This window comes from Lutra lutra, chromosome 13 (assembly GCF_902655055.1).
Source record: "Lutra lutra chromosome 13, mLutLut1.2, whole genome shotgun sequence".
Lineage (NCBI taxonomy): Eukaryota > Metazoa > Chordata > Mammalia > Carnivora > Mustelidae > Lutra > Lutra lutra.
Window position 1 is genome coordinate 78,008,760 of NC_062290.1, and position 25,300 is coordinate 78,034,059.

The following is a 25,300-nucleotide window of genomic DNA, read 5'->3' on the forward strand; positions in this document are numbered from 1 at the left end:
CAATTTTTTCATCTGTAAGATGGGTCGCTAACAACGGTAGCCTCATGGGGTTGTGCACAGCGGACTAGCCAGCAGGTAGGAATTACCTGGCACGTGGAAGGCCCTCAGGAAGTGCGTGTGTGTGTGTGTGTGTGTTTTAAAGTGGTGTTCACGGGTGTGCACCTGCCTCTTCCAGGCCAAACTAAGGAACACCTGGGAAGTGGCTAGAGCTGCTAGTCTCTATCCTTCTGCTCCCACTCGTAGGCCCTTGATCAGGGAGGAAGCTTGTGACAAGAGGATACCCTAGGCCAGGCTCTGAACAGGCAGTTTGCTAAGACTCAAGAGGCCAGCAGGCGGATAGAACAAGACGCTGTCCATCTCCTCTGCACGAGGATCTCTGTGAGCTGTTTGGAGACATTATTGCATTGGCTCCTCACCAGAATGCAGTGAGGTTTTTCTGAGGACCCTTGCCTTCCAGGTGGGGAGACAGAGTCCCCAGAGGGCCAAGGACTTGCCAAAAGCCAAGCAGTACCTGTGTGGAGCCCACGCCAGAACCCAGGCTTGTCTGCCCAGTCAACTCCTAGCAAGGGCTCAGGAGAGGCAGCTGCACGTACAAGAAGCCGGGGAGGATAAGGAGGCTACAGACCCACCTCCCGAGACCGGGCCTTCCAGACTCTGTTATATTCTGACTTGGGGTTCCAGACATGTTTCTTAGGGAAAATGTTGAAACTGCCTGGGTTAACTGAGGGAGGGAAGAGAATGGTCATACCACGCACACTTGGCCAGGATGGCCAGACTGGCCAGAGAAGCCAACTGGTGGTGTGGCCTTCCCTACTGATAACTTTGGAGAAGCTGAAGTAACTGGGGATGGCAGAAAGGGGAACGTGCAAGACAGGGTTTGTGAGAGAAAGTCTCAAGTCCTGTATCCTTTCTGGCCAACCCTTTGGTCTTCTGCTTTTTTTTTTTTTTTTGCTCAGGCTGAGAAGGATTTTTGGACAGTGGGAAGATCGAGACCATTAAAATTAAATCTTAGTGTACAGGTAGGGAAACTGAAGCCCAGAGAAAGGAAGTAACCTATGCACAGTCACACAGTAAGCAAGAGTAAGAGCTGAGGCTCCCTTCCTTGTGTTCTGGGTATGTAGGCATGCGTTCATTTGTTCCTCCATTCATGGCTCCACCGAGCGCCTGTTATGTGACATATAAAGTCCTGGGTCAGTAACAGATAGGCCCCTTGCCCCCAGTGGAGCTGGCATACAAGTACAGAGCATTTTAGGACAAGAAGGGCTTCCATGGGATGCTCTGAGGTGGCACGTAGGTGACGGTGCCATCTTTGGTCATATCAGTGTGGGGGGAGGTGACATCTGAGATGAGACGTGAAGCGTGGAAGATGAGCTGGCCAGGAAGGAGCCGTGAGGGCAGAGGAATGGAAATGGCTGGACACTTGCCAGATGGTGGTTCTTTGTGTGGGTTGGTCAACAGTGTTCGGCCAGCTGACAGAGGAAAGGCCAGACTCACAGAAGACGAAGCAACATTAATGATCTACACAACGTCCTGAATGTGTGTTCTATCACAGAAAGCTTTGTCAGTTCAGTAATTCCAGTTAAAATACCAACATAATGTAATTATGCTTTTGTAAGGTATACAAGAGTGATCTCTTACCTTGGTGTCAGTTTTTCAATAAAGTTTTGATTATCCCCCCCCAACCCCGCAAAAAAGGTAGGAAAACACTTGGAGTATTTGAGGAACCAAGAAGTAAATAAGCCACAGAGAGTGAGAGGGAGAAGGGACCAGGAGAGTTCTGAGAAGTGGGCCTTGATTTCGTGGTAAGGACTTTGGGTCTTATTCTGAGAGATCAGTTTTTGCCTATGTGAGGCAGAGCAGAAAGCATGAGCACTAAATCAGAGTGAAACCATTTCTGAGGGGTCACGGAGATGGAGAGCATTGTGCACAGGACGTAGGAGGTGACTGGATCATTCTAATGCTAGAATGTGGGCAAGGGCAGGAGAAGAGAACAGATACAGCGATGGGTTGAGTTGAGGACAAAGAAGCTGCTGAAGTCAGGGAGGTGGGAGAGAGGGACAACAGGAAGCAGAGGTGTCCTCAGATGGCGAAATGAGAGCTGATTCAGCACATATGTATTCAGTGTCAGGCATCTCCTAGGGCTTCTGGATGTGTATTCTTGTTTGATCTTCACAACCATACGAAATAGTTTTTGTTTTTGTTTTTTTAGTTGCCCTTTTATAGATGTAGATGCGAAGGATCAGGACAGTGGAGGGATTTTCCCAAAACTGTTCAGTGACTTCGAGTCAAGCAAGGATCCCTATCCAGGCCTCCTGGTTCCCATGATGGTACCCTCCCCACTTGAACTCAGTTACTGGATTTAGACTTGGCTCTGCCATCGGTGTCCCCACTTGGACCAGGGGATTTCCTTCTCTGTCTCTTCCAATTCTAAAATTCTCTGCTTCTCCTAGAGATACTGAGGTTGTGGAACATACTTTAGATTGGAAGGCATGGCCTCCACCAAGACATGATGACTGGGAAGTAAATGTCCTGAGCAGGGGACAGCAAGTAGTCCTAAGCAGAAGGACAGGCACGGCATAGAAGGAGCATCTGTAAGAATGCTTCCTGTTCTTGTGAACGCTGTACGACTTTAACTTGAGGAACAGAGTTGTGCTCGTCATGCGTATAGTGAAAGGGTCAGTAAGAGATGGAGAAATGATTCGTTCATTCATTTGATGACTCAGGCCCTGAGAAAGAACAAGACTGATGTGGTTCCTGCCTCACTGAGGGAGAGAGGAGGAGAAATCTGTCGTTTGATTGATCTAAGTGAGGAGCCTATGCCAAGAACTGGGAGCTACATGGTTTTCGTCTGTTCCCTTATCCTCGATCACAACCTCAAGAGGTGTTTGCATTCATTATTCCCATTTAACAAATGAATTAAGTGAGGCTTGGGGAAATCCTTGCATGCTCAAGGTCACAGGAGTAGTGAGAGAGCTGGGGCTTATACTTTAATCTTCCCCTTTCCAATTATTGCAAAATTGCAGGACAGAGAGAGAGGGAGGGAGGGAGGGGAGGACAAAAAGGAGGGAGGGAAGGCAGACAGGCCAAGAAGCAGAGAGAAGAGTTCGATACAGAGAATGAGTCCACAAGCTAGGAGACCAAAGATGTTCTCAGGGACGGTGTGAGCACTTGGAGACCCTGCCTAGGCAGGAGGCGAATGAGGTCATTAAACCCATCTGCGCAGATGGGGGACCCTCTGGGAAAAGTTATATGCAAATATCATGATGCAATGAGGTGAAATCTGAAATCCGCTTGCGTTAGCTCAGGCTGGGGCTCAAGCAGGGACTGCAGTGTGCTCTTTGGAAAGGTCATCCATCGGCTGTGTGGAGAAGACATTTGTTCTTTCAGTTTCTAGAAAGGAAAGCCAGCTCAAGGTCACAGAGCATGTGAAGGGATGGATGGGGACCAAAATTCAGGCTTCTTCCCCCACTGTTTTTTTTCTCCCCCCCTTTGGAGAGAGAGAGCGAGAGAGAGTGTGCACTTGAGGAGGGGGGAGGGGCAGAGGAGAAGCTCAAACAGACTCCATGCCCAGCACAGAGCCCTACGTGGGGCTGGGCCCCCAAGACCCTGAGATCATGACCTTAGCGGGAATCAAGATTCAGATGCTCAACTGACTGAGCCACCCAGGTGCCCTTCCCCACTGAAAAAAGTGTATGTGTGTGTGTGTGTTTTCAATTTTTCCCCAGCTTTCATAACATATGTGGATAGCAAACCACGTTGCACACCTCTCACTCTTTCTTACTCAAAATCTGCTCCTGAGAGGCTTCAAACCAAACCATAGGCAAAATCTCTAGGTGAATTGTCCCCCACCCAGAGCTCAGGCTCCTGGAAAGCAGTCTGAGCTTGCTGGGACCTGCTCTTGTTGTTTTCACCCTTGCCTCCCCAAATCAAAAATCCCAGCACCTGTCTTTCCTAAAAGACACTTTCATATACCTTCTTTCACTTGACCACCCCAACGGCCCTGGAAGTTAAGTATTCCGTTGTGCCGATCTCACCAACCAGCTCTGGCACAGCTCATTACAATTCTTCACCCATGAGTTCCTTCAGCCCTTAGAGTTCCCAGGGCTAGGTAGGGCTGATAGATACCGGTCCTACAGCTGGGAACCTGGGGCTCAGGAGTAAGTTGTCTATACTAAATACCATGTCTGTCACTTATTACTTTGGGCAACTACCTGCCCCTTTCAGAGAGCCTCAGTTTCCCTGTCTGTAAAAGGTGATTATTTTAGTACCTATCTTAGAGAGTTGACTGACCCATCATAAATGCCCTTGAAAATGAAAGTTGCTGTTCTAATGATTTTGATAAAAGTTATGACAGGGCTAGCCAGAAGCAGAGGTAGGACTTGAACTTCAATCTGCTGCCCACCCCCACCCCCTAGTCCAGTCACTGTCCTGCTCTGCACTGCTTCTCTGAAAATTACTATATCAGACCCCACCCTCTGGCTCACCTCTTTTTTCTTTGTCTCTGCAGGTCACCCCCTTCCCTATGTCCTGTGACCTACAAGGTGACTGTGCTTGTCGGGACCCCCGGGCCCAAGAACACAGCCGGAAAGACCTCCGGGGGTACAGCCATGGCTAAGGAAGGACAAGGAGTTGACAAAGAATTCCCAGCGCCAGGACCCGCATCCCTTTGGTATTGATTTCACAGTCAGCTGCTCAACGGAATGGCCTCCCCACACCAGGGATCCTTAGCACCCAACCGGTCTGCCTTTAATTTCACCCAGGAAGGACTCATAGTAGGGGCACATGAACCAAGTCTCGCCATGTTGGATGATGAAATGGAATCCCATCCCAAAGTCTTAGAAGGATTGCATATACAAGTGTGCAGTCCCAGAGCCTACAATTCTCATCATTTGTCACACAACCACAGCAAGAAACATGTTCTATATTTAGGAGTGTGCACATATGTGGTTAGTACACACGCATGCATCCGCACCCAAACAAACATCTGCGTGAGGGCAGTTTGGGAGACTGAGCAGAGAGAGACTGGAACATACTCAGTCTTTCCTTTCCCAAGCTTCTAGCCAATACTGTCCTTGGGAGAAGGAGAGTTGCAGAAACTGCCAAGGCCAAGTGTTGAGATGTCAAGATAGCTTGCACTCGGAGGCTTGGAACATGTAGAGCATGCACAACAGTGCAGTCCTTTGGGATTAGAAGTAAAATGGTCTCTGACCACCTACCTTCTAGGGAAGTAGAACCCAGGACGAGGTAAAGAATCCAAGGTAGGAAAAGCCCCCCAATTCTGCTGCCATGGGGGATTTTACCCCAACTCCAGGGTTTGAAGCCAAGCTGGAAATGGCATAGGGTTGCAGTGTCAAGGTATTATAACAGCCCCCTGCTTGAGGCCATAATACCCCTCCAGAACCTACCCATTCCCCCAGTCTTGCCTTGGGACCACATTCGCTGCTACTTTTCCTGCTGCTCTATCCTATACATTGAATACCCCCAAGATGGTAGGACCAGGTTAGGAAAAACCCCACACAACCAAACAGTCTGCCTTAAAAGTGACCCGTATTTTCCCACAGCTCCTCACTTCTTAGCCCTTCTGCAAGAGATAAATCCTCATTGGCCCACATGGTGAGAAGTTAAATCCTCCATGGGTGGGCTTCTCATCCTGAAAGGGAGTAGAGGGACTGGAGATGCTGAAACCCTCACTGAGAGTCCAGAATGTCTGAGCCAGTGTTAGATTTTATAATCCAAGTGGACCAGTGTTAAATGTCTATGATGTTGGGGCCACCCAGAGACTGCTGGGATAGTGCAGACTCTTGAGTTATTATTTTTATCCAAGCTTCCCTGGCCCTCCGGGTTAGATCAGGCTTTGGTGCTGAGGACCTCACTGTGGCCCTGAGAAGCTATAGTTCTAGAACAGAGAATCATCTTGGGTAGAATCTATCTAAACTGTGTTCTCAAGGGCTGTCAGAGGAAAGCCCAAGAGTTCACAGACTCAGTCCCCACCAACCCAATATGGTCATCATCTTCCAGCTACCAGGACACCCATCCAGACCTGTGGTTGGTGAATCCGTCCCTCCTTCCCATGTTTAGCCTCTGAAAGTTGAGAGGAAGGTAGTCCAGTACACATGGAAGTCCCTACCTCACTGGGGTCCTCTTTGCCTGTTCCACCAGTTACTGTCCACTCCTTTCAAATTAATATGGGAAGAAATTAATACAGAATGAGGTAGCAAGAATGGTCAAGCTGGACATAATCTCTGAGACCTGGAACTGAGACAGTGAGGCAATGGGAGGGTATCACACAAAGACTGCTGTAAATCAAGTCATCTCAAATCTCGTGAAAACAATCAACAAAAACAAAGTCTAGCATAGGACTGGGAAACCCCAGGCGTACGTGCTGACCCTCCTCATTCCTGTACATGAGGCAGATGCTGTTCCTCAGTTATAGTCCTTTTCCCTATGGGGACCAAAAATAATTTCAGGAACCTTCTTACAATACTCCCAACAGCTGCTGACCAAGAACACTTGAGAAGCCAACATACCAAGGTGCTTTTCGCACAGGTGCCCACAGATTAGGATGTAGGGCTTAGATTTGCATGGCTCGTACCTTATTCCAAACCCTGAGACTGGGTTCCAGAATGGAGAGGCTGCCACCATGGCTAAGGACAGGCTCAAATCCTTTATGTTTCTTTTACACACTCATATCTCATGTATATCCAAAGCATTTTCTTGTAGTTGCGAGGGCCAATCTTAGCAAAATAATCATAAAAATTGGAAGAACTGATTCCATTTTGTACTCCTTCCAGTACCTTAGAAATCTTGCCAACTAGTAATGCCCCTCTCTTGCCCTAGCTGAGTTACCAACGTGTGTGGTTAGCTGACAAGACACGAACTGAGAAAGGTAACTGTGTGGGCCCTCCCAGTTGCTCTATCACAAGAATAAGTAGCGCAAAACCCCTTGGAGACCCAAAGATGCCATCGCTGATAATAAGGTTGCAGGAACCACAGAAAAACCTCACCATCTTCCCTTCAATTGACCTGACCCTCATCCTTCTTCTTCCTTCTCCCTCACACGGTCTGTTCCCACACTCTCCAGCTGAGCAAAGCTTCCTAGAGGCTGACTTCCATCTTCCGACTCACGGACTGAGTCAAGTAAGGAGCCACCCAGTCTCCTCCTGACCATCATTCAAACCTGTTACTCATAAATTCATATTTGCCAAGGGATATTAGTCAAGACAGGCTACTTGATGAATGGCCAGCCTCATGCCCACAGGGAAGGCCCTTCTCAAAACTTAGTGAAAGAGACTTCGTTCTATTCATGCAATGCACTGATTTCTGGCTTCCTTTTCATTCTGGGAATAAATTCATTGTCTTATCACTTCAATTATCTCCTGTTTAGGATCATGGAGTACTCACAAGGAGGCAGGTTGACCTGTTGTCTATCAGCAGCTCAGGGGCCCTAAAGCAGATGAGGGTTCTGGGTCTGCAGAAGTATTAGCCTGTTGGCAGCAAGAAAGAAAAGAGGAGGAAGACGGTTCTCCAAACCCTGTTTTGGGGAGCCTTTCCAAGCCACAACCCTAACTGCATGCCCAGAGGACTTGTACTACCCCCATATTCTGTGCCAACCACCTCTTAAGGGAAGGCAGTCCCTGGGAAGTCCATTTTGATGGCTGAATTAGGGTGTTAAGAAAAGGAGTGATGGATGGTCATAAAGAGCAGGGCTGTGAAGACGGAGGGTATCAGCTGCTATTCCTGCCTTCAGCATGTTGAGTTACTGCCTAGACAGTTCTCTTGGTCTTTTTCCCACCTTGGCCCATGCTTAAATGCTATTTGTTGAAAATAATTCTTTGAGACAGATTTCAGCTACCTCCCTTCCAGGTTCAGTTTAACTTGGTTGTAACTGTCAATTTGTGATAGGTCTTACCTGTGTTTTAAAAAGAAAAAGAAAGAAAGAAAGAAAGAAAAAGACAGGAAGGAGGAAAGGAAGAAAGAAAACCATAAATCTAAGTTAACCATTTTAGGGGTTTCTGTGTTTTGTGTGTGTGTGTGTTTGTTGTTTGTTTGTTTGTTTTCTGGAACTACTTCAAGTGGGAACATAAAAAGGAGAAATTAATGGTAACAAAGCTGTACAGATAGAGATTGATAGAAGACAAAGAGATGAAAAGGAAATAGAAATGCATGATTTAAAATAAGAATTAAAAAATATATATATTTTTGTGCTTCCTAAAGGGAACTCTTTATTCTACAGGCTGAGTAGGTAGACACAGCACCAAAATTTCCCTAGCAGAAGAGATAAAGCAGGATTTTATAATGCTGGTATTTTCTGTACATTGTGGTAGAGTCCAGGAAATAAGGCATCCTCTCCCTTGATACGTAGTTGTGGTTTGGGGAGCGTTTTGTCTATATGTTTGGTGGCAATCCGTGGTAGTCGGGCGTGGGGAGGGCTTGAAATCAGTTTTACCTGATATGAAGGGGACATAGTGTGTTGTGCTTTTCACGTTATAAAATGTTTGTATTTACCAGTAGGGCACTGGGCTTTCTAAAGACTGCACTTAGAATCACACTGCACGGTCCACTTTCCTAAAAAGCTGCTACATGACCAGACAGGTAATCCCCCTGGTTTTTGAGAAACGACACAAAAACAAACCAAGCAAAACAGCAACCATAAAAACTAAAGAACCAAGGAATAAAAGCCTATTCTTTTAACTTATTCAAGTTTTGCCAAATTCCTACCGATCGTTTGAGCTTTCAAAGAATTGTAAAGACAGCCAAGAGAGGAGTTAGGTCTCTAGGGAAAGAACCTGGAATTCTTGATGCCAGGCTGCAGTTGGCTAGTGATCTTGAACAAGTCAACAAAGAGCATCTCCATTTGCCTCAGTTTCTCCAGCTGCAAAATGGGGATGATATTACTTACCTACCTCACAGTGGGATGGCGGGGGATGGTGAGGCCCTGAAGTTCTAAAGGGGCTGTGGCAATCTGTGAGAGACACAAAGTCCGTGGGTTACTTTTCAGGAATGCATGGGCCCAGTGGCCATTTACGAAAGACACGGAGTGCTCATTTGCTATTTCAAGGAATAAAGCTGGAATGCCTGGATTTTATAATCCACCTTAAGAGAGAGGCTTGTGTTTGGGAATATTTCACTCATAGGCAAATTGGATTTTCTCCCCCCTATTCTGGCCTTTACCAGTTCCTGAATTTGCTTAAAAGCCAATTACATCTTCCAGTGTAAAAGTCAGTTTACTGTGTAGTCTATTCAAGACTTATGGGCCATTTCCAACCTCACAGAGGAAGGGAGTCACTAAAACCCCTCCTCCTTCTCAGACTTAAAATTCCACATCAAGTGTTCCATTAAAAGAAGATATGGCATTCTGAGTGCAAACAACTCGGGGCTTCTTAAACCAATACACCAGCAGTCAGTGAGGAGAATTTTGAACAATTCTTGAGTTGCTTTCTTGGGTCTCTATAATCAATAACCTGTCCGCAGATATCTATCTATATAAAGATATTATATATAAATATAAATTTACATATATATGCACATGTATATATAGTTGTACATATATGTGTGTATATATATACTTAAATGTAATATTTACAAAATAAAACTGTGATCTCGTCTAGAGAAAATGTATTCATATTACAAACTGCTCTTCCATATTTATGTATCATATTATGCCTTTTTATTATTGTTATAATTATTATGGGTATTTCTAATTATTATGATGTTGAAATCTGTTTGGCACCTTCTGGAAACAACCAAAAAAAATGACTCTCTATTGAAGTGCTTAAAATCTGTTCTCATGAGAATTCTACTGGCCTACTACTATTACAAAAAAAAAAAAGAAAAAAACCTAAACACCTAAAACAAAACACAATTCCAATCCTTTTTCTGTACCTCACGCGCATAAATTTGCTGCTCCTATTTTGGGTTTTATTTTTTTTTCCTGTTTATGTGTTTTTATGGATCTAAGTTAAGTCTTTCAGCAATATATAAAATTGTAAATAGTAAACTTTATTTATTAAGAATGTCATCTTTTTTAATTTATATTTACACAATTGTTCATCTAATTTATTTTTTCTATACGGTTTTAAATACTCAGACATATTTTGCTGTTCGTGATATTTTTATCCTGTTCTTGTGGATTTGTTTTTCCATACTGTTTTCTCTGGTCTCAATTACAGGTTGGATCTCACAAAAAAAAAAAAAAAAATGATGTCAAAGACAAATATTTTGCCACTGTTGATTACTATACCTTAAAATTCTATATTATGAAAATATATAATAGCTTGTATGCTTCAATATGTAGCAGTGTGGTTTCTGTTGGGGAAATTGACTTTCCTATGGACACACTCATACAGAGAGAATCCCCGGGCCTCGAATGAGATCAATGTTAGAGTGAGGTTGAATTCAATATATACCCAATCTTCTACACAAATAACTCCTGAAAAACATCTATCTTTGCATATGCAAAAACTGCAAAATATTCTCACATGTTAAAAAAAGTTCTATCTTCAGGAAACTGAAACAAATATCACTACCAGCTTTATCTAGCTTTTTGGATGATGTCTTCAACAGTGTACTTCCAACATATTCTTTACTTTCATTTTTTTTTCCTTGATAATTGAACTCTTAGTCATCCAGTCCATCCAATGAACCCGCAGCTCAAGTAGAAGTTTTGTTGTTTTTGATCTGCCTGCTAGATCTCGTTTTTCATCTTATCACCATTTAGTAGCTATATGATCTTTGGAAAGTTATTCAATTGCTTTAAGATCTAGTTTTCCCATCTGTAAAGTGGAAATAATAAAAAGACCCATCTCATGCTGTTGTTGATGATAGAATTAAATGAAATAAATATGTAATGTTTTTAGAACTACAGCAGACAGAGTATATTAACTCTTGTTATGATGATGATGAGATGGGGGTTGCTCATGACAACTATTTGTAATACACAATTTGTTTTTTAGATCTCTTTATTTTTTTAAGAAAATAAAACCAACATGCATCAAAGCAGTCAGACTCATGCATGCATGGCCATGGAGTAAAGAACTCCCCAAACACTGACCTGTTGGCCGGTCAAAATATGTATTGATCTGCTGGTACTTCAAAATTTTGAATCTGCACAAAAGGGCAGTTTGGGGACATAAAGGTGAATTATATGAAAGGATACGAGTAGAAACGTCAAGAACTACCCCTAGTAGGTTTTCTGGACTCTCTGCACACAGTCCATTGAGAGACAGGAGGGAAGGCACCAAAGAGTAAAATCAAAGTTATTGCTAAATGCTACCAGACAAATGGTTATTTGCAAAGAGAACTAAAGATTAAAGAGAACATTTTCCTCAGTTCTTTTCAATTCACCATGAAGACTGAAATAAGAAAGAATCATTTCATGAAAAGAGGCAAATATTTCCTAAAGAGAGAAGAGAGAAAAAGTCTTCATATAGCTTTTTGGACTCCTTAGATTTGTCTGCAAAGATGAAGTCATGCGGCAGAGATTTCTCTTGGTAGACAGAAGATAGGAATTCTAGTGTCCTCTCTTCTCCTCTAACTAACACACATACACAGAGTAATGGAGACAGTTCACTGGGTTTTAGTTGCTTCATCTGTCAAATGGGAAAATGACTCCTTTCTCACTTCAAAACAGACAGGGACATTCAGCATTTACATCCTTTTATATTAACCCAATCAAGAAATAGGCAGAAGACATGAACCGACATTTCTGCAAGGAAGAAATCCAAATGGCCAATAGACACATGAAAAAGTGCTCAACATCACTCGGCATCAGGGAAATACAAATCAAAACCACAATGAGATACCACCTCACACCAGTCAGAATGGCTAAAATTAAAGAGTCAGGAAATGACAGGTGTTGGCGGGGAACCCTCCCACACTGTTGGTGGGAAGGCAAGCTGGTGCAGCTACTCTGGAAAACAGTATGGAGGTTCCTCAAAAACTTGAAAATAGAGCTACCCTAAGACCCAGCAGTTGCACCACTGGGTATTAACCCCAAAGATACAAATGTAGTAATCCGAAGGGGCATGTGCACCTGAATATTTATAGCGGCAATGTCCACAATAGCCAAACTATGGAAAGAACCTAGATGTCCATCAACAAATGAATGGATAAAGAAGATATGGTGTATATATATATATATATATATATATATATATATATACAATGGAATACTATACAGACATGAAAAAATGAAATCTTGCCATTTGCAACAACATGGATGGAACTAGAGGGTATTATGCTAAGCGAAATAAGTCAATCAAAGAAAGACAATTATCATATGATCTCACTGATATGAGGAATTTGAAAAACAAGACAGAAGATCATAGAGTGAGGGAGGGAAAAATGAAACAAGATGAAACCAGAGAGGGAGACAAAATGTAAGAGACTCTTAATCTCAGGAAACCAACTGAGGGTTGCTGGAGTGGAGGGAGGGATAGGGTGGCTGGTTGATGGACATTGGGGAGGGAATGTGCTATGGTGAGTGCTGTGAATTGTATAAGACTGATGAATCACAGATATCCTATCATGGAAATGAAAGGGAAAGTGGCAGTATAAATGTTCTAGTTACTTTTCTGTGTTTAGTCCAGTTTCTTTATTGGTCAAATGTAAACTGAAGATTGGGTGGGGGAGAAGACTCTCCAGGGCTATAGCTCATGCTAGACATAGAGCCCCCTCTTCTGCCTCCCTGGTCAATAGTCTCTCCTTGACCAGGATCCTCTTGTCTAATTTGATGAGAGACATCATCATCTTTGTACTATCTGGATCCCCTTGAACAAGTTACCAATTTGTATAATGATTGGTGCTAAGTGAGCATTTTTTCCCAGAAGTTTCCATCCATGTCTGGTAGAGTCTTGTTTCTTGGAATGACACTGAGCTTGCCTCAAGCCTATGAGAAGAACAGATTATGTGTACTTCTCTAGCTACCCTATTGTCTACTGAGCAGATAAGGTGGGGAAGACAGCCTATATAACAATCTTTAAATAAGGTTCCATTTACAGAGAAATAACCTTTATCCATTCTTTAATTTACTCTTAACACCAATGCTGTAAACACATATCTTTAAATCCATTTTATGGATGAGAATATCAAGATCCATAGAAATGAGACACTTTGCCCAAATACACAGTAAACAAGTAGTAGAGCCAGAATCTTGGCCCACGCATGTCAAAGTTTTAAACCCACCATTTTAGTGCTCGCTTCGGCAGCACATATACTAAACCCACAATTTTATTTCTTATGTTATCTTTTCTTCCTATCATAATACAAATGGGAAAAGATTTGTTCCAGTATTTATACTAGCTAGAGCAAATTTCTTTTCTCTGGTGCTTAGACTTCCCATTTCCAAAATGATAGTATGAACTAAGGGCCTTTCTACTTCTTACAGTTAGTGATTCTGTGATGGATAGTCTCAAAAGTTCTGGACATAAAGGTACAGTTTATCTGAGGTAAGAGGAAAGGAGTATTTAAGCCATTCCAGTTCATTTGTAGAGCTGCTGCTTTTGAGAACATAATTTATGCGATCTTTGGAAAGGATCAGTGTTGGTTTGTAGAATGAAGAAGCACAGTCGGCAGTTCAGGGGAATTTGGGCTAGCAGTTAAAGCACTTACTGGGGAAATGTTGAGTTTATTTCTCTCTCCCTCAGTTTCCACATATCTGCCTTTTCCACTGTCTTACTTCCCATATTCAGTAAAAGTAGGTAGGGTGCCTATTCATAATTAGTATTTTCCTAATCAAGAAGATGTTATGACAGTATCTAATGCCAAAGAAAATGCCCTAAGACCCAGCAATTCCACTTCTAAGAGTACACCCAAAAGAAATGCATACCTCTATACACCAAAAACAACTTTTAGAATGTTTAGAGTAGCACTACTGAACAAAGCCCAAACTTGGAAACTCACCAAATGCCCATCAACAGTATGGTAGGCAAATAAGCAATACATATTGATGCAATGAAATTCTATACAGCTAAGAACAAGTGATCTACAACTTTATGCAATAATACAAATAAATCCCACAAAAATGTTGTCAAGCAAAAAAAGTACGACATGAAAAATACATACTATGGGATTTCCATTTTATGAAGTACAAAAAGAAGCAGAGCACCATTAATGGTGCTTAGGCAACTGCCCAAGAATGAAATTGGACCCCTACCTCATACCATATACATGAAACTGACTCAAAACAGATCAATGGCCCAGATATGAAAGCTAAAAGTATAAAATTCTTAGAAGAACCCAATGACTTTGGATTTGGGGATAGATTTTTAGATATGGCACCAAAGTACAAACAACAGATGAAAAAATAAATTAGACTTCATCAAAATTAAAAACTTTTGTGCCTCAAAGGATACTATCAAGGAACTGGAGAAAATATTTCTAAATCATTTATAAAGAATATACAAAGAACTATTACAAAAAGACAAAGAACCCAATTGAAGATGGAAAAAAATAACTTGAGTAGACATTTCTCCAAAGATTAAAGACAAAGGATGGATATAATGAAACAATGGAAAATAACAAGGGTGGGTGATGATGTGGAGAAATTAAAACCCTTGTACACTACTGGTGGGCACATAAAATGGTGCAGCCACTGTGGAAAACTCCTTGTTGGTTCTTCAAAAAGTTAAACGTAGAACTGCTGTATGATCCCAAAATTCCCCTCCAAGGTATATGTCCAAAATAATTAAAAGCGGATACTCAAGAAGTACCTGTACACAAATTTGTAGCTGCACTAGTCACAACAGACAAAAGGTGAAACACCCCAAATATCCATCAACGAATGAAAGGATAAGCAAACTGTGGTAGACACAAACAAAAAGGCATTATTCAGTCATTAAAAAAATGAAATACTGATGTGTGCTGCAAAGTTGATAAGCCTCCAAAATACTGTGTTCAAAGCCACTAACCAAAAAATTACATATTATATGATTCCATTTATATGAAATATCAGAATAGATAAATTCATATAGAAAGACACAGATTGTTGGTTGCCAGGGTCTTAAGGAGGGTCAAGTGAGGAGAAGCTGATTATTGGGTAAAGGGTTTTACTTTGGTGTAATGGAAAAGTTTGGAACTAGATAAAGATGGTGGTCTCCCAATGTTGTGAATATGTTAAATGATACCAAACTGTAGATTTTTAAAGTCGTTAATTTTGGGCACTTGTGTGGCTCAGTTAAGCATCTGCTTTCATCTCAGGTCATGATCCTAGTGTCCTGGGATGGAGCCCTGCACTGTGGGGTGAGGGGGGTATGTGTCTGTTCATCAGGGAGTCTGCTTCTCCCTCTCCCTCTGCTCTCTCCCTACTCATTCCCCTTCTCTCTCACTGTCACTCTGAAGTAAATAAATAAAATCTTAAAAAAAAATAAAGTCATTAATTTTTTTATATGAGTTTCACCCAAATAAATCATTTCTTTAAAAGAGAATGGAGAGGTGCCTGGGTGGCTTGGTTGGTTAAGCAGCCAGCTCTTGGTTTCTGCTCAGGTCAAGATCTTTGGGTTTTCAGATCAAGCCCCACATCGGGCTTCCCACTCAAGAGGGAGTCTGCTTGTTGATTCTCTCTCTCCCTCTGCCTCTGCCCTCTCCCCCTGCTGGTGCTCTCTCTCTCTCAAATAAATAAATAAATCTTTAAAAATTTTTCAAAATAAAGAGACTGGGAAAAAAAACCCAAATGTGAATGGCAAAAGTAAGTAAATACATAAATTATTAATAATAATAACAATAATAATAAAGAGGAGGAGGAGGAAGAGAGAGAGGAGAAGGAAAAGGAGGAGGAAGATCAGGAGGAGGAGGAAAAGGTGAAGGAAGAGGAGGAGGAAAAGGAAGAGGAAAATAAGGAGAAGGAGAAAAACTTCAGTGCCCTTAGAAGTCAGGATAGTGGGATCCCTCAGAGAGATAGAAAGGGTCTTTATGGGAGGCTAGTAATGTCCTGTATCTTGATTTGAGTGCTGGTTACACAGGTCTAAGTTTATGAAATTCATCAAGTACTTATACTAAGTGTACATAGTTTTCTATATGTATATTACGTCAATACCAAAGTTTTTAAAAAGATTCACTGGCAAAAATGCTCCCTTAGAAAAAAAATATTTTTCTGAAATGGAGTAAGACCCCACTTCAGTTCAGCAGCATGCACTGACATCCATATTTCCCCCCAAATTAGCAACGATTCTTTAAAGCACAACAAAGCTTGACTATACGATGGGTGGGGAGGGGAAGCAGTGTGCTCGTATTGTGGGAGAGTGGGTAGTCATGAGCCCCGAGCTCCAACTCTGCTGTTCTGCTTTCTAGCACTATCTGACCACCAAGAAACCACTTCAGGGCTGAACCTCAGGCTTCCTTCCTCATTTGGGCACTGGGCATAATAATGACCAAGAAGAAGATGAAACGAGCTGGTCTGAGTCTATTGCTCTCAAACTGAATAATGTGATAGAACTGCTGCAAGAAATATCATGGAGAAGTGGGTGCAAAGGAGCCAAAAGAATGGAGCTCATTCCCTTGGGAAACACATCCTATCCCAAACAGAGCTAGAGTGGTTTGTAATCTGCTTTACCCAAGGAGCCTCCATGTAACAGTAATGAACCTATGCCACCATCTATTCTGTTTGGATCTGCTTTTCCTTCCCTTGCCTCATATCCTTGGGAGACTGTCTAAGAAGAAAGCAGGTCAAAGATTCTCAAACATTTTGGCCAAGTGCAATATTACACGAAATGCCAACAAGTCAAAAGAGCTTCTTTAATCAAAGAGAGGACGAGGGACTCCCCTAGTTGGCCCATGCCTATCTTCTTTAACTAGCCCAGGATCAACCCAGCAACAACTTCCTACAGCTTTGAGGGTTCCAAAGAACCTGATGTAAATGCAACTAATCTAATCTAGTCTATTTTGCAGACAGGGAAATTGTCAGAGGCTCCATCAGAACTTGGACTTGTCACTTCCCCAGAGCCCAAGTAGAGGAAAAAGTAGCATTGTTGTCTAACTTGCCCTGCTGCTACTTGGGTTTTAAAGGGAGGCAGTCATCAGTGGGTTCTTGAAAGCCTGGGTTCCATGCCCAGAGACAAAATGAAGAGGGATCTTGAGATGCTTTGTTTTCCCTCTCCTTGACATGCATGCAGCCTGGCCATTGTCCACTCCTGGGAGCGAGGAATTTCTTATTCCCATATCACTTTGAGGCTGCACCATGCATAACCCAGCCTCAGCTACCTGCCTGGCTGAATGCTTTCATTTCCTTCTTTAATCTGTGGCCCCCGAAGCCAAGCAGAACTCTTCCCAGAGGATACAGCAATGGTGACCAAGTCCCCTGGACAAAGTCTGAATGCCAAGTTGCTAAAGTCATTGTACAAGTATCTCCTTCTATATATGCACCACTTAATACTTTACAAAATATATTTACTAACTTTTAAATATCATCATTTATCCAATTAAATGTTGAATAATTATTTTATTAAGAATTACTATGTGCACTGCATTAGACTGAGCACTGATAAGTCAGTCAAACCAGACAGGCACTGTCACAGCCCTGAGTTTATCATCCAACTGTAGCCAGAGGCAAGCAATCAGCTCATTAGAGTGCAGCACTATAAATGGGGGAAATCATCCCAGAAGGCAAATAATCATCCCAGAAGGCAAATGACAATTGTTGCAGGCACAAACAACAGAGTGTGTAAAGACCGAGGGGGTAAAATAGCGCATGGCTTGTTTGGGGAATGCAAGTGTTCAGGCTACTGGGATCTGAACTGGGACTACGGGTTAACTGAGAAGCCACATTCGGGAAGAAAGGTGCCAGCTGATACCAGGGAGTTACGTAGATAACAAATTGTCAAAACCTCAGTAAATATGTGTCTTCATTTGGGTTCCTTTAGAAGCAAATCGTGAATCAAGGATTCCAGTACAAGTAGTTTATCTGTATGATGATCCCAGGAACCCAGCAGAGAAGAGGGGATGTGAAACAACAATGGGAAGGCAACTGAAGGGGGTGTCTTATCAAATATGTTACTACTGTGAGCAACTGCAGCTCAATCCCCCTGGGAATTCTGAGCCAGGGGAGCACCACCCCTCAGAGTTACCATCCTTGAGGTGCCATGGGGCACCTCACTCCCATCACTCATTGGTTGAGGGATTCCCCTAAAGCATTAATCCTCCAACACATCTACTACAGCACTAACATGTTTGGACGTCATTCTGATGGTAATGGAAAGACATGGATATTTTCAGGGAAAAGGAGGTCAGGAACAAATTTTAATTCTGAGGTAGAGTTCTTGGTGTGGAACAAGACTTACAGGAGAAAACTTGGACCAAGAGGGAGGCTGGAGCAGTGGTCCAGGTGAGAAATGACCTGGTGGTAGTGGGGCAATGATGGAAAATGCAGTTGGGATCAATAGAGTTGTAGAAAATAGTAGAAAAGAAATCGTCGATTAATCTGATACCGAGGACTGGGGGGAAAAGAGCATGATTTACTCAGAATACACACATTTGGTGTGGACAACTATATATTCCAGGGTGTTTAGGAGCTAAAAAAAAAAAAAAAAATAGCCAGAAAAGTTATAAGGATCATGAGGAGTCAAATACACAGCAATTCATTTTTTATAGAAACAGGGAATTTAGTGCAGGGAATATGACAGACATGGATTTTACAGGAGTCCTTTTAACAGTTTAAGTCCACAGAAAACTGTCCAGAGTTCTCAGGATTAACCTCCAAACAGAGTAAAGAACTTTTTGTCCCTTGAGTTCTACTGAAGCTAGGGTCAATGGAACCTCTTAGGAAATACACCATTCTTACCACCATTGTCCGTCCATGCCCCTCTTCTGATCAATGGTTCTCAAACTTCATCATGCATTAGAATCCCCTGAAAGGCTTTTTACTGGGCCCCACCACAGATTTTCTGATTCAGTAGTCTGGAGCAGGACCCAAGAATTTGCATTTCTAAACATTTTCCATATGATATGGTAGGGCAGGAGGCAATCACCAGAGATAGGGCTGGAGAAGAACCTAGGGGACTTCTTAGAGGGGGTAGCACTTGAGATGAGCCTTGAAGAACCAGCAGGACTTTAGAAAAAAGAAGGAAGGAGAGAGAAAACCTCATGTCCACCTGACTTTAGGACTCTTATGTTGTCTCCCTCATTTCTTCTTTCTCCTTCAAATATATGAAGAAGCACACAAGTAGCATCCTTTCACAAAAGTTTGTCTAAGATTTGGTGCCCTCCCCTATGGCTCCTGCCAGGAGCCTGTCTGGGCTTTGCATGGAAAAGGAACAGCTCATTCTTGATACCCTGTGCCATACAGAACACGTTCATTTCCAGGATTAAAAGCACATTAAGGTAACACACACCACATGTAGGAAGGGAAGTGACCAGACACCCTATTTTCTCCAATCTTTGTGGAAATAGATATAATTCATCTATCCATCCACTCATCTGTGTGTATACCCACATGCACACACAAACACACATACACACCCATTCTCTACCACCACAGGTTAGGGAGGCACAATTTCCAACCTCAAAACCTCTTTCCAAGGAGCCAAAGAAGAACTTAGTTTCCAGACTTTTAGTGTACCATCTGAGACCTAAATCCAAACCCTGATATTTTTCCTCTGCTAGAAGAATGGCTTTTGGTTATTACACATTTTTCTCTGTGTTGATCTTTTTAAAAAATATTTCCATAAAGCTACCTGCCAAATGTTTTCATCTCAAACATGTGTAGCTTTCCTGTAATTCATGTTGTGGTTACATCAGTGGTTAGGACTCCATTCACCTGTTAATTCAAAGCCTGAAATTTGTCAACAGGCTCAATTCTTAGGAATACAGCTGGTCAAAGTTTTAGCTGCCTAAACCCTTTACTGCAGATTCTGTCTGCCTTGCCAGACTTGTCTTTTGTTAGCATCCTTCCCATCACCTACCCACCCCTCACTTTATGCTCTTGCCAATCCGGACTTCCTTTAGTTACTTGAGCATGCCATGCTCTCTTAGGTCTCAGCTATGGACTTAGGCTCTACTCTTTACTTAGAACACCTTCCCTTAACTATTCATTGCTTACTCCTACTCATTCTCTATGTCTCAGCTTAGATGATCAGCATATTAATAATTATTATTATAGCTTAGATAGACAGCAGGCTCACTATGTGCCTGACATGAAAACAAGTACTTTACATGCAATCACTTATTTGATATATATATATATATATATAATAACCCATAGAAGTAGATGTAATCATCAGTATTATTATTTCATAAATGAGGAAATCAAGGTAAGAGATTGTAAATAACTTCCCCAAGGCCATAATGATTACTCAGGGATAGCATCTGAATCTGAACCCAGGCAATCTGATTCTGAATACCCTGAAAATAACTGTCTATGTTCCTTAAAGCGTTCTCCAAGTTCAGCTAAGCCTTCGCTAGACTTCACTGTGTGACCACTCTTGTGGGTCCCCACCAGACCCTATTACTTGCAAAACTGTCCTAAATATACACTAATTGTCCATTAATTTCTTCCATTCCTCAAAAACACATAGAAGCTGTTTTCCATTCAACCTGTATCCCCTGGCTCACAGTATGGTCTATGATTGTTTAAGAAAGATAGGAATACATTTGAACAAGACAGAGCCTGAGTCAACTTCCATCCACAAGAAAACATATGCTAATCCATTTAATCATACAAACCCCAAGCTGTAACTAAACCAATTAAAATTTAGAACAAAAATTTTCAATACTTTTGACAATGCCTGCTAACATAAAAATAATACATCAATTACCGATCTTTTTCATTTATTCATGAAAGGAGGTGTCCCAAAGAATTCCAATTGTTAAGGCTTCCTGTGATGGGCAAGTGCTTAGAGATAAGAAAGCTTAATTTAAAAAATAACAATCAGTAATTCCAATACTTAGTACATCTCAATTGCTTATGTTAAAAAATAGAGTCAGATCTGGGTAGGAGTTTGGCTGACTGAATAGGAAACTATGTTAAAAGTTTGATGTCAGGTGGGAAATTGGGCAAACGTAAGGACATCTGAGACCAGGGAAAGGGGCTGGTAAAACCAAGACTACAGCCCACCAACCTGAGAGCTCTAGTGAGTTTTATATGAAGATGGGTTTCAGCCTCCCTAGGCTCAAATGCAAGGGATTGCCAAAGTTCTCTGCCTCCAATAGGGTGGGTTTTACAGCCTTAACATCCAACTGGCAGCAACAAAAATGAGGTGGTATCCTGGATTGACCTGCCCTTCCTTGCTTGACACCCGTGGGTTCTGAAGGAGAGGGTTGCTGGTTACCACTTGGTTCAGAGAGCTGTTGATTTACCAGATTCCTAGGCTTAGACTTCACTGTGTGACCAGCTTTACCCAGACACCTGACCTCCCTACCACACTCAGTCTAGATCAGTTAAAAATCTGGTTCCACCACAAAAGACACAGGATAGCTAAAGCAAGCCTGAAAAAGAAAAATAAGAAACCTGGGTGTTCAGTCGGTTAAGCATCTGCCTTCAGCTCAGGTCATGATCCCAGGGTCCTGGGATTGAGCCCCACATTGGGCTCCCTGCTCAGCCGGGAATCTGCTTCTCCCTCTCCCTTTGCCCCTGCTCCTGCTCATACTCTCTTTCTCTCTCACTCAAATAAATAAAATCCTTAAAAAAACATATCTTAAAGATATTTTAAAAAAAAGAAAGAAAAAGAAACCTGGAGGCATCACAATTCTAGACTTCAAGCTATATCACAAAGCTGTAGTAATCAAAACAGTATGGTACCACAGAGATATGAAAAGATGTTCAACATCACTTATCGTCAGGGAAATGCAAATCATGACTACAATGAGATATCACCTCACACCTGTCAGAATCACTGAAATTAACACCAAAAACCACAAGAGGTGTTGGCAAGGATGTGGAGAAAAGGGAATCCTCCTGTACTGTTAGTGGGAAAGCAAACTGCTATAGTCACTCTGAAAAAGAGTATGGAGGTTCCTCAAAAAGTTAAAATAAAACTACCCTATGATCCAACAATTGCACTACTGGTTATTTACCAAAGGAATACAAAAATACTAATTCAAAGGGATATATGCACCCTGATGTTTATGTCTATAGCAGCATTATCTATAATGGTCAAATTATGGAAAGTGTCCATTGATTGGTGAATGGATAAAGAAGATGTAGCATATATGTGTGTGTGTGCGTCTGTGTGTGTGTGTGTGCACGCACACACACACAATGGAATATTACCCAACCATAAAAAGAGTGAAATCTTGACATTTGCATGGATGGAGCCATATAGTATTTTGCTAAGTGCAATAAATCAGAGAAAGACAAACCATATGATTTCACTCATATGTGGAACTTAAGAAACAAAACAAATGAGCAAAGGTGGGGGAAAAAAAGAAGATACAAACCAAAAAACAGACTTCACTACATAGAAAACTGATGGCTACCAAAAGGAAGGTGGGTGGGTGGGCGATGAGTTAAACAAGTGATGGGGATTAAGGAGAGCATCTGTTGCGATGAGCACCAGGTGATGTATGGAAGTGCTGAATTACTATATTGTACACATAACACTAATATGTCATTGTGTGTAACTAACTGGAATTAAAACTTTAAAAAATCAGGTTCCTTTATTTTCCATTTTCACAGCTTTTCTGGTAAAGCAACATACTTTCTATTTCCCATGCAAATCTGGCCATTCTTCCTTCTTCCTTTCTTCTGCTTTTTGCTTTTCTTCTTTGAGTTCCCTATCTCAATGCAATTGGCCAGAAGGAAACCAAAAGCTTAAAGATAACTATCCTGCTTCAAGAATGATACATAAAAATCCCATTACACTAATGCTAAAACCCAGACTCCATGGATGGTACACATGGCTCTGAATGACCTAGCCTGGCGCCAGCCAGCTCAGTAGCCACTAGACCACTGTAGTTTTGAGCACTTGACACATGGGCAGTCGGAATTGAGATGTGCTGTAAGTGCAAACTCCACACTGGCTGTCAAAGACTTTGTACCAAATATTGATGATGATGATCTAAAATTTCATTAAGCGTTGTTCATATTGATCACATGTTGAGACAGTAGTATTTTGGATATCTTGAGTTAAATAAAATATATTATTAAATTTACCTTTACGTGTTTCAATTTTTAAATGTGGCTACCAGAAAATTTAAAATTACATGTGATGAGGATGAGGAGAAAGGGGAACATTCTTACACTGTTGGTGGGAATACAAGCTGGTACAACCACTCTGGAAAGCAGTATGGATATTCCTCAAGATGTTAAGAATAGAGCTACCCTACAACCCAGCAATTGCACTACTAGTATTTACCCCAAAGATACAGACGTAGTAAAAAGAAGGGGCACATGAACCCCAGTGTTCATAGCAGCAATGTCCACAACAGTCAAACTGTGGAAGGAGCTGAGATGCCCTTCAACAGATGAATGGATAAAGAAGATGTGGTCCATACATACAATGGAATATTCCTCAGCCATCAGAAAGGATGAATACCCACCATTTGCACTGACATGGATGGAACTGGAGGGGATTATGTTAAGTGAAGTAAGTGAAGCAGAAAAAGACAATCATCATATGGTTTCACTCATATGTGCAACATAAAGCAATAGCATGGAGGACCATAGGGGAAGGGAAGGAAATCTGAAGGGGGTGAATTCAGAGAGGGAGATGAACCATGAGAGACTATGGACCCTGAGAAAAAATCTGAAGGTTTCAGAGGGGAGGAGGGTGGGGGGAGGGGGTAACTGGGTGATGGGTATTGAGGAGGGTACGTGCTGTGGTGAGCACTGGGTGTTATACTTAACTAATGAATCACTAAACACTGCATCAAAAACTAATTATGTACTATATATTGCTAACTGAACATAATAAAAAAAAATTGGGGCTAGCCTTCCCAAATCTGAGTCTCTGCAATCTCATTACCCCATTTGTTTCTATCTATCACAGCACTGGTCCCACTGCTATAGTGGATTCTTAAGCAACAAGAGTGAAGAAACTGCCACTGTACATGGCACACAGTAGGTGCTCAATAAGTACTTAGGAAGGAAGGAGGGAGATCTAATCTGATTGGACTGCATTAATGTCACCCAACACCCGACAACAGGGATTGACAAACTATAGCCCACAGGCCAAATCCGGCCTACCATTTATTTTTGTAAATAAAACCTTACTGGAATAGCATTATGCCCATTCATTTCCATACCAGAAAATAATAGTTGTGATAGAGACCATGTGGCCCACAAAGACCAAAACCTGTATTCTCTGACCCTTTAAGGAAAAATGTTTGGGTCGCCTGAGTGGCTCAGTCCATTTAGCGGCCGTCTCTGGCTCAGGTCATGATCCCTGGGTCCGGGGATTGAGCCCCACATTGGGCTCCTAGCTCAGTGGGGATCCTGCTTCTTCCTCTCCCACTTTCCCTGCTTGTGCTCTGTGTCTCGCTAGCTCTCTCTCTCTCTTAATAAATAAATTTAAAAAAGAAAGAAAGAAAGAAAGAAAGAAAGAAAGAAAGAAAGAAAGAAAGAAAGAAAGAAAAAAGTTTGCTGATCTCTGTCCCATAAGACAATGTCCAACTCTTCAGCACACATCACTGCTTACCTGTCCAGCCTTATCTGATGGTACTCCGCCTATAATACCTGTTTCAGGTGTGCTGAGCTACTGCCAGTGCTGGAAAACCTCCCACATTCACGCTCATCCATTCCATGTCCAGAACACACTGTAGCTCCCAACATTCTGTAACATACATAATATGTAATTATCATTATATAAGGTATAATAAAAAGGAATATAGATCCCACCCATCAGTAGGTCTTCCTTAGACTGTCAACTAACAGCTTGCAAGCAGGGACAACTTACTCATTCAACACATATTGATGAAGGGTGCCTAGAATGGGCCATTAGGAGCTAGAGACAGAATGGTCACCGTGCTCACATCACTTACAACCAACTGGAATGGGATAGGAAAACCACTTTCCCTCAACTGTGTCCCCATGGTCCGACCTAGTGCCAGACATGCTGTAGTCACCCAGCATATGTCTGAGTGAATGGTTGTCTCCTATCAGAACCACACTTTGATCTTCACAAAATGCTACAAGCAGTGAAGTAAAATTAGGAGTCAGACCTGTTTCCCTTCCTAGCCTTAACAGGCAGGCAGGCAGGCAGGCAAGACATGAGGGTTGAGGACACCGATCTGGGAGGCAAACTGCCTGCGTTTGAACCCTGACTCTGCCACTTGCTCTCTGTATGATCTTAGGAAAACTACTAGGTCTTGTGTGACTCATTCCCCTTGTCTCTAAAGTCTCCATCTTGGAGACATGGCATGTAGATTCAAAGACCAA

The 25,300-nt window shown here is 42.1% G+C and overlaps 1 protein-coding gene across 1 annotated transcript in view; it reads left to right on the plus strand.

Annotated features, from left to right (window-relative positions):
- Positions 1-9,847, plus strand: part of PAPPA (pappalysin 1) — a 238,813-nt gene extending 228,966 nt beyond the window's left edge. Inside the window, 1 exon segment of the mRNA XM_047700582.1 lies at positions 4,508-9,847. Coding sequence (XP_047556538.1) covers positions 4,508-4,615 — 108 coding nt within the window. The 3' untranslated portion in view covers positions 4,616-9,847.
- Positions 9,848-25,300: the final 15,453 nt, after the last annotated feature.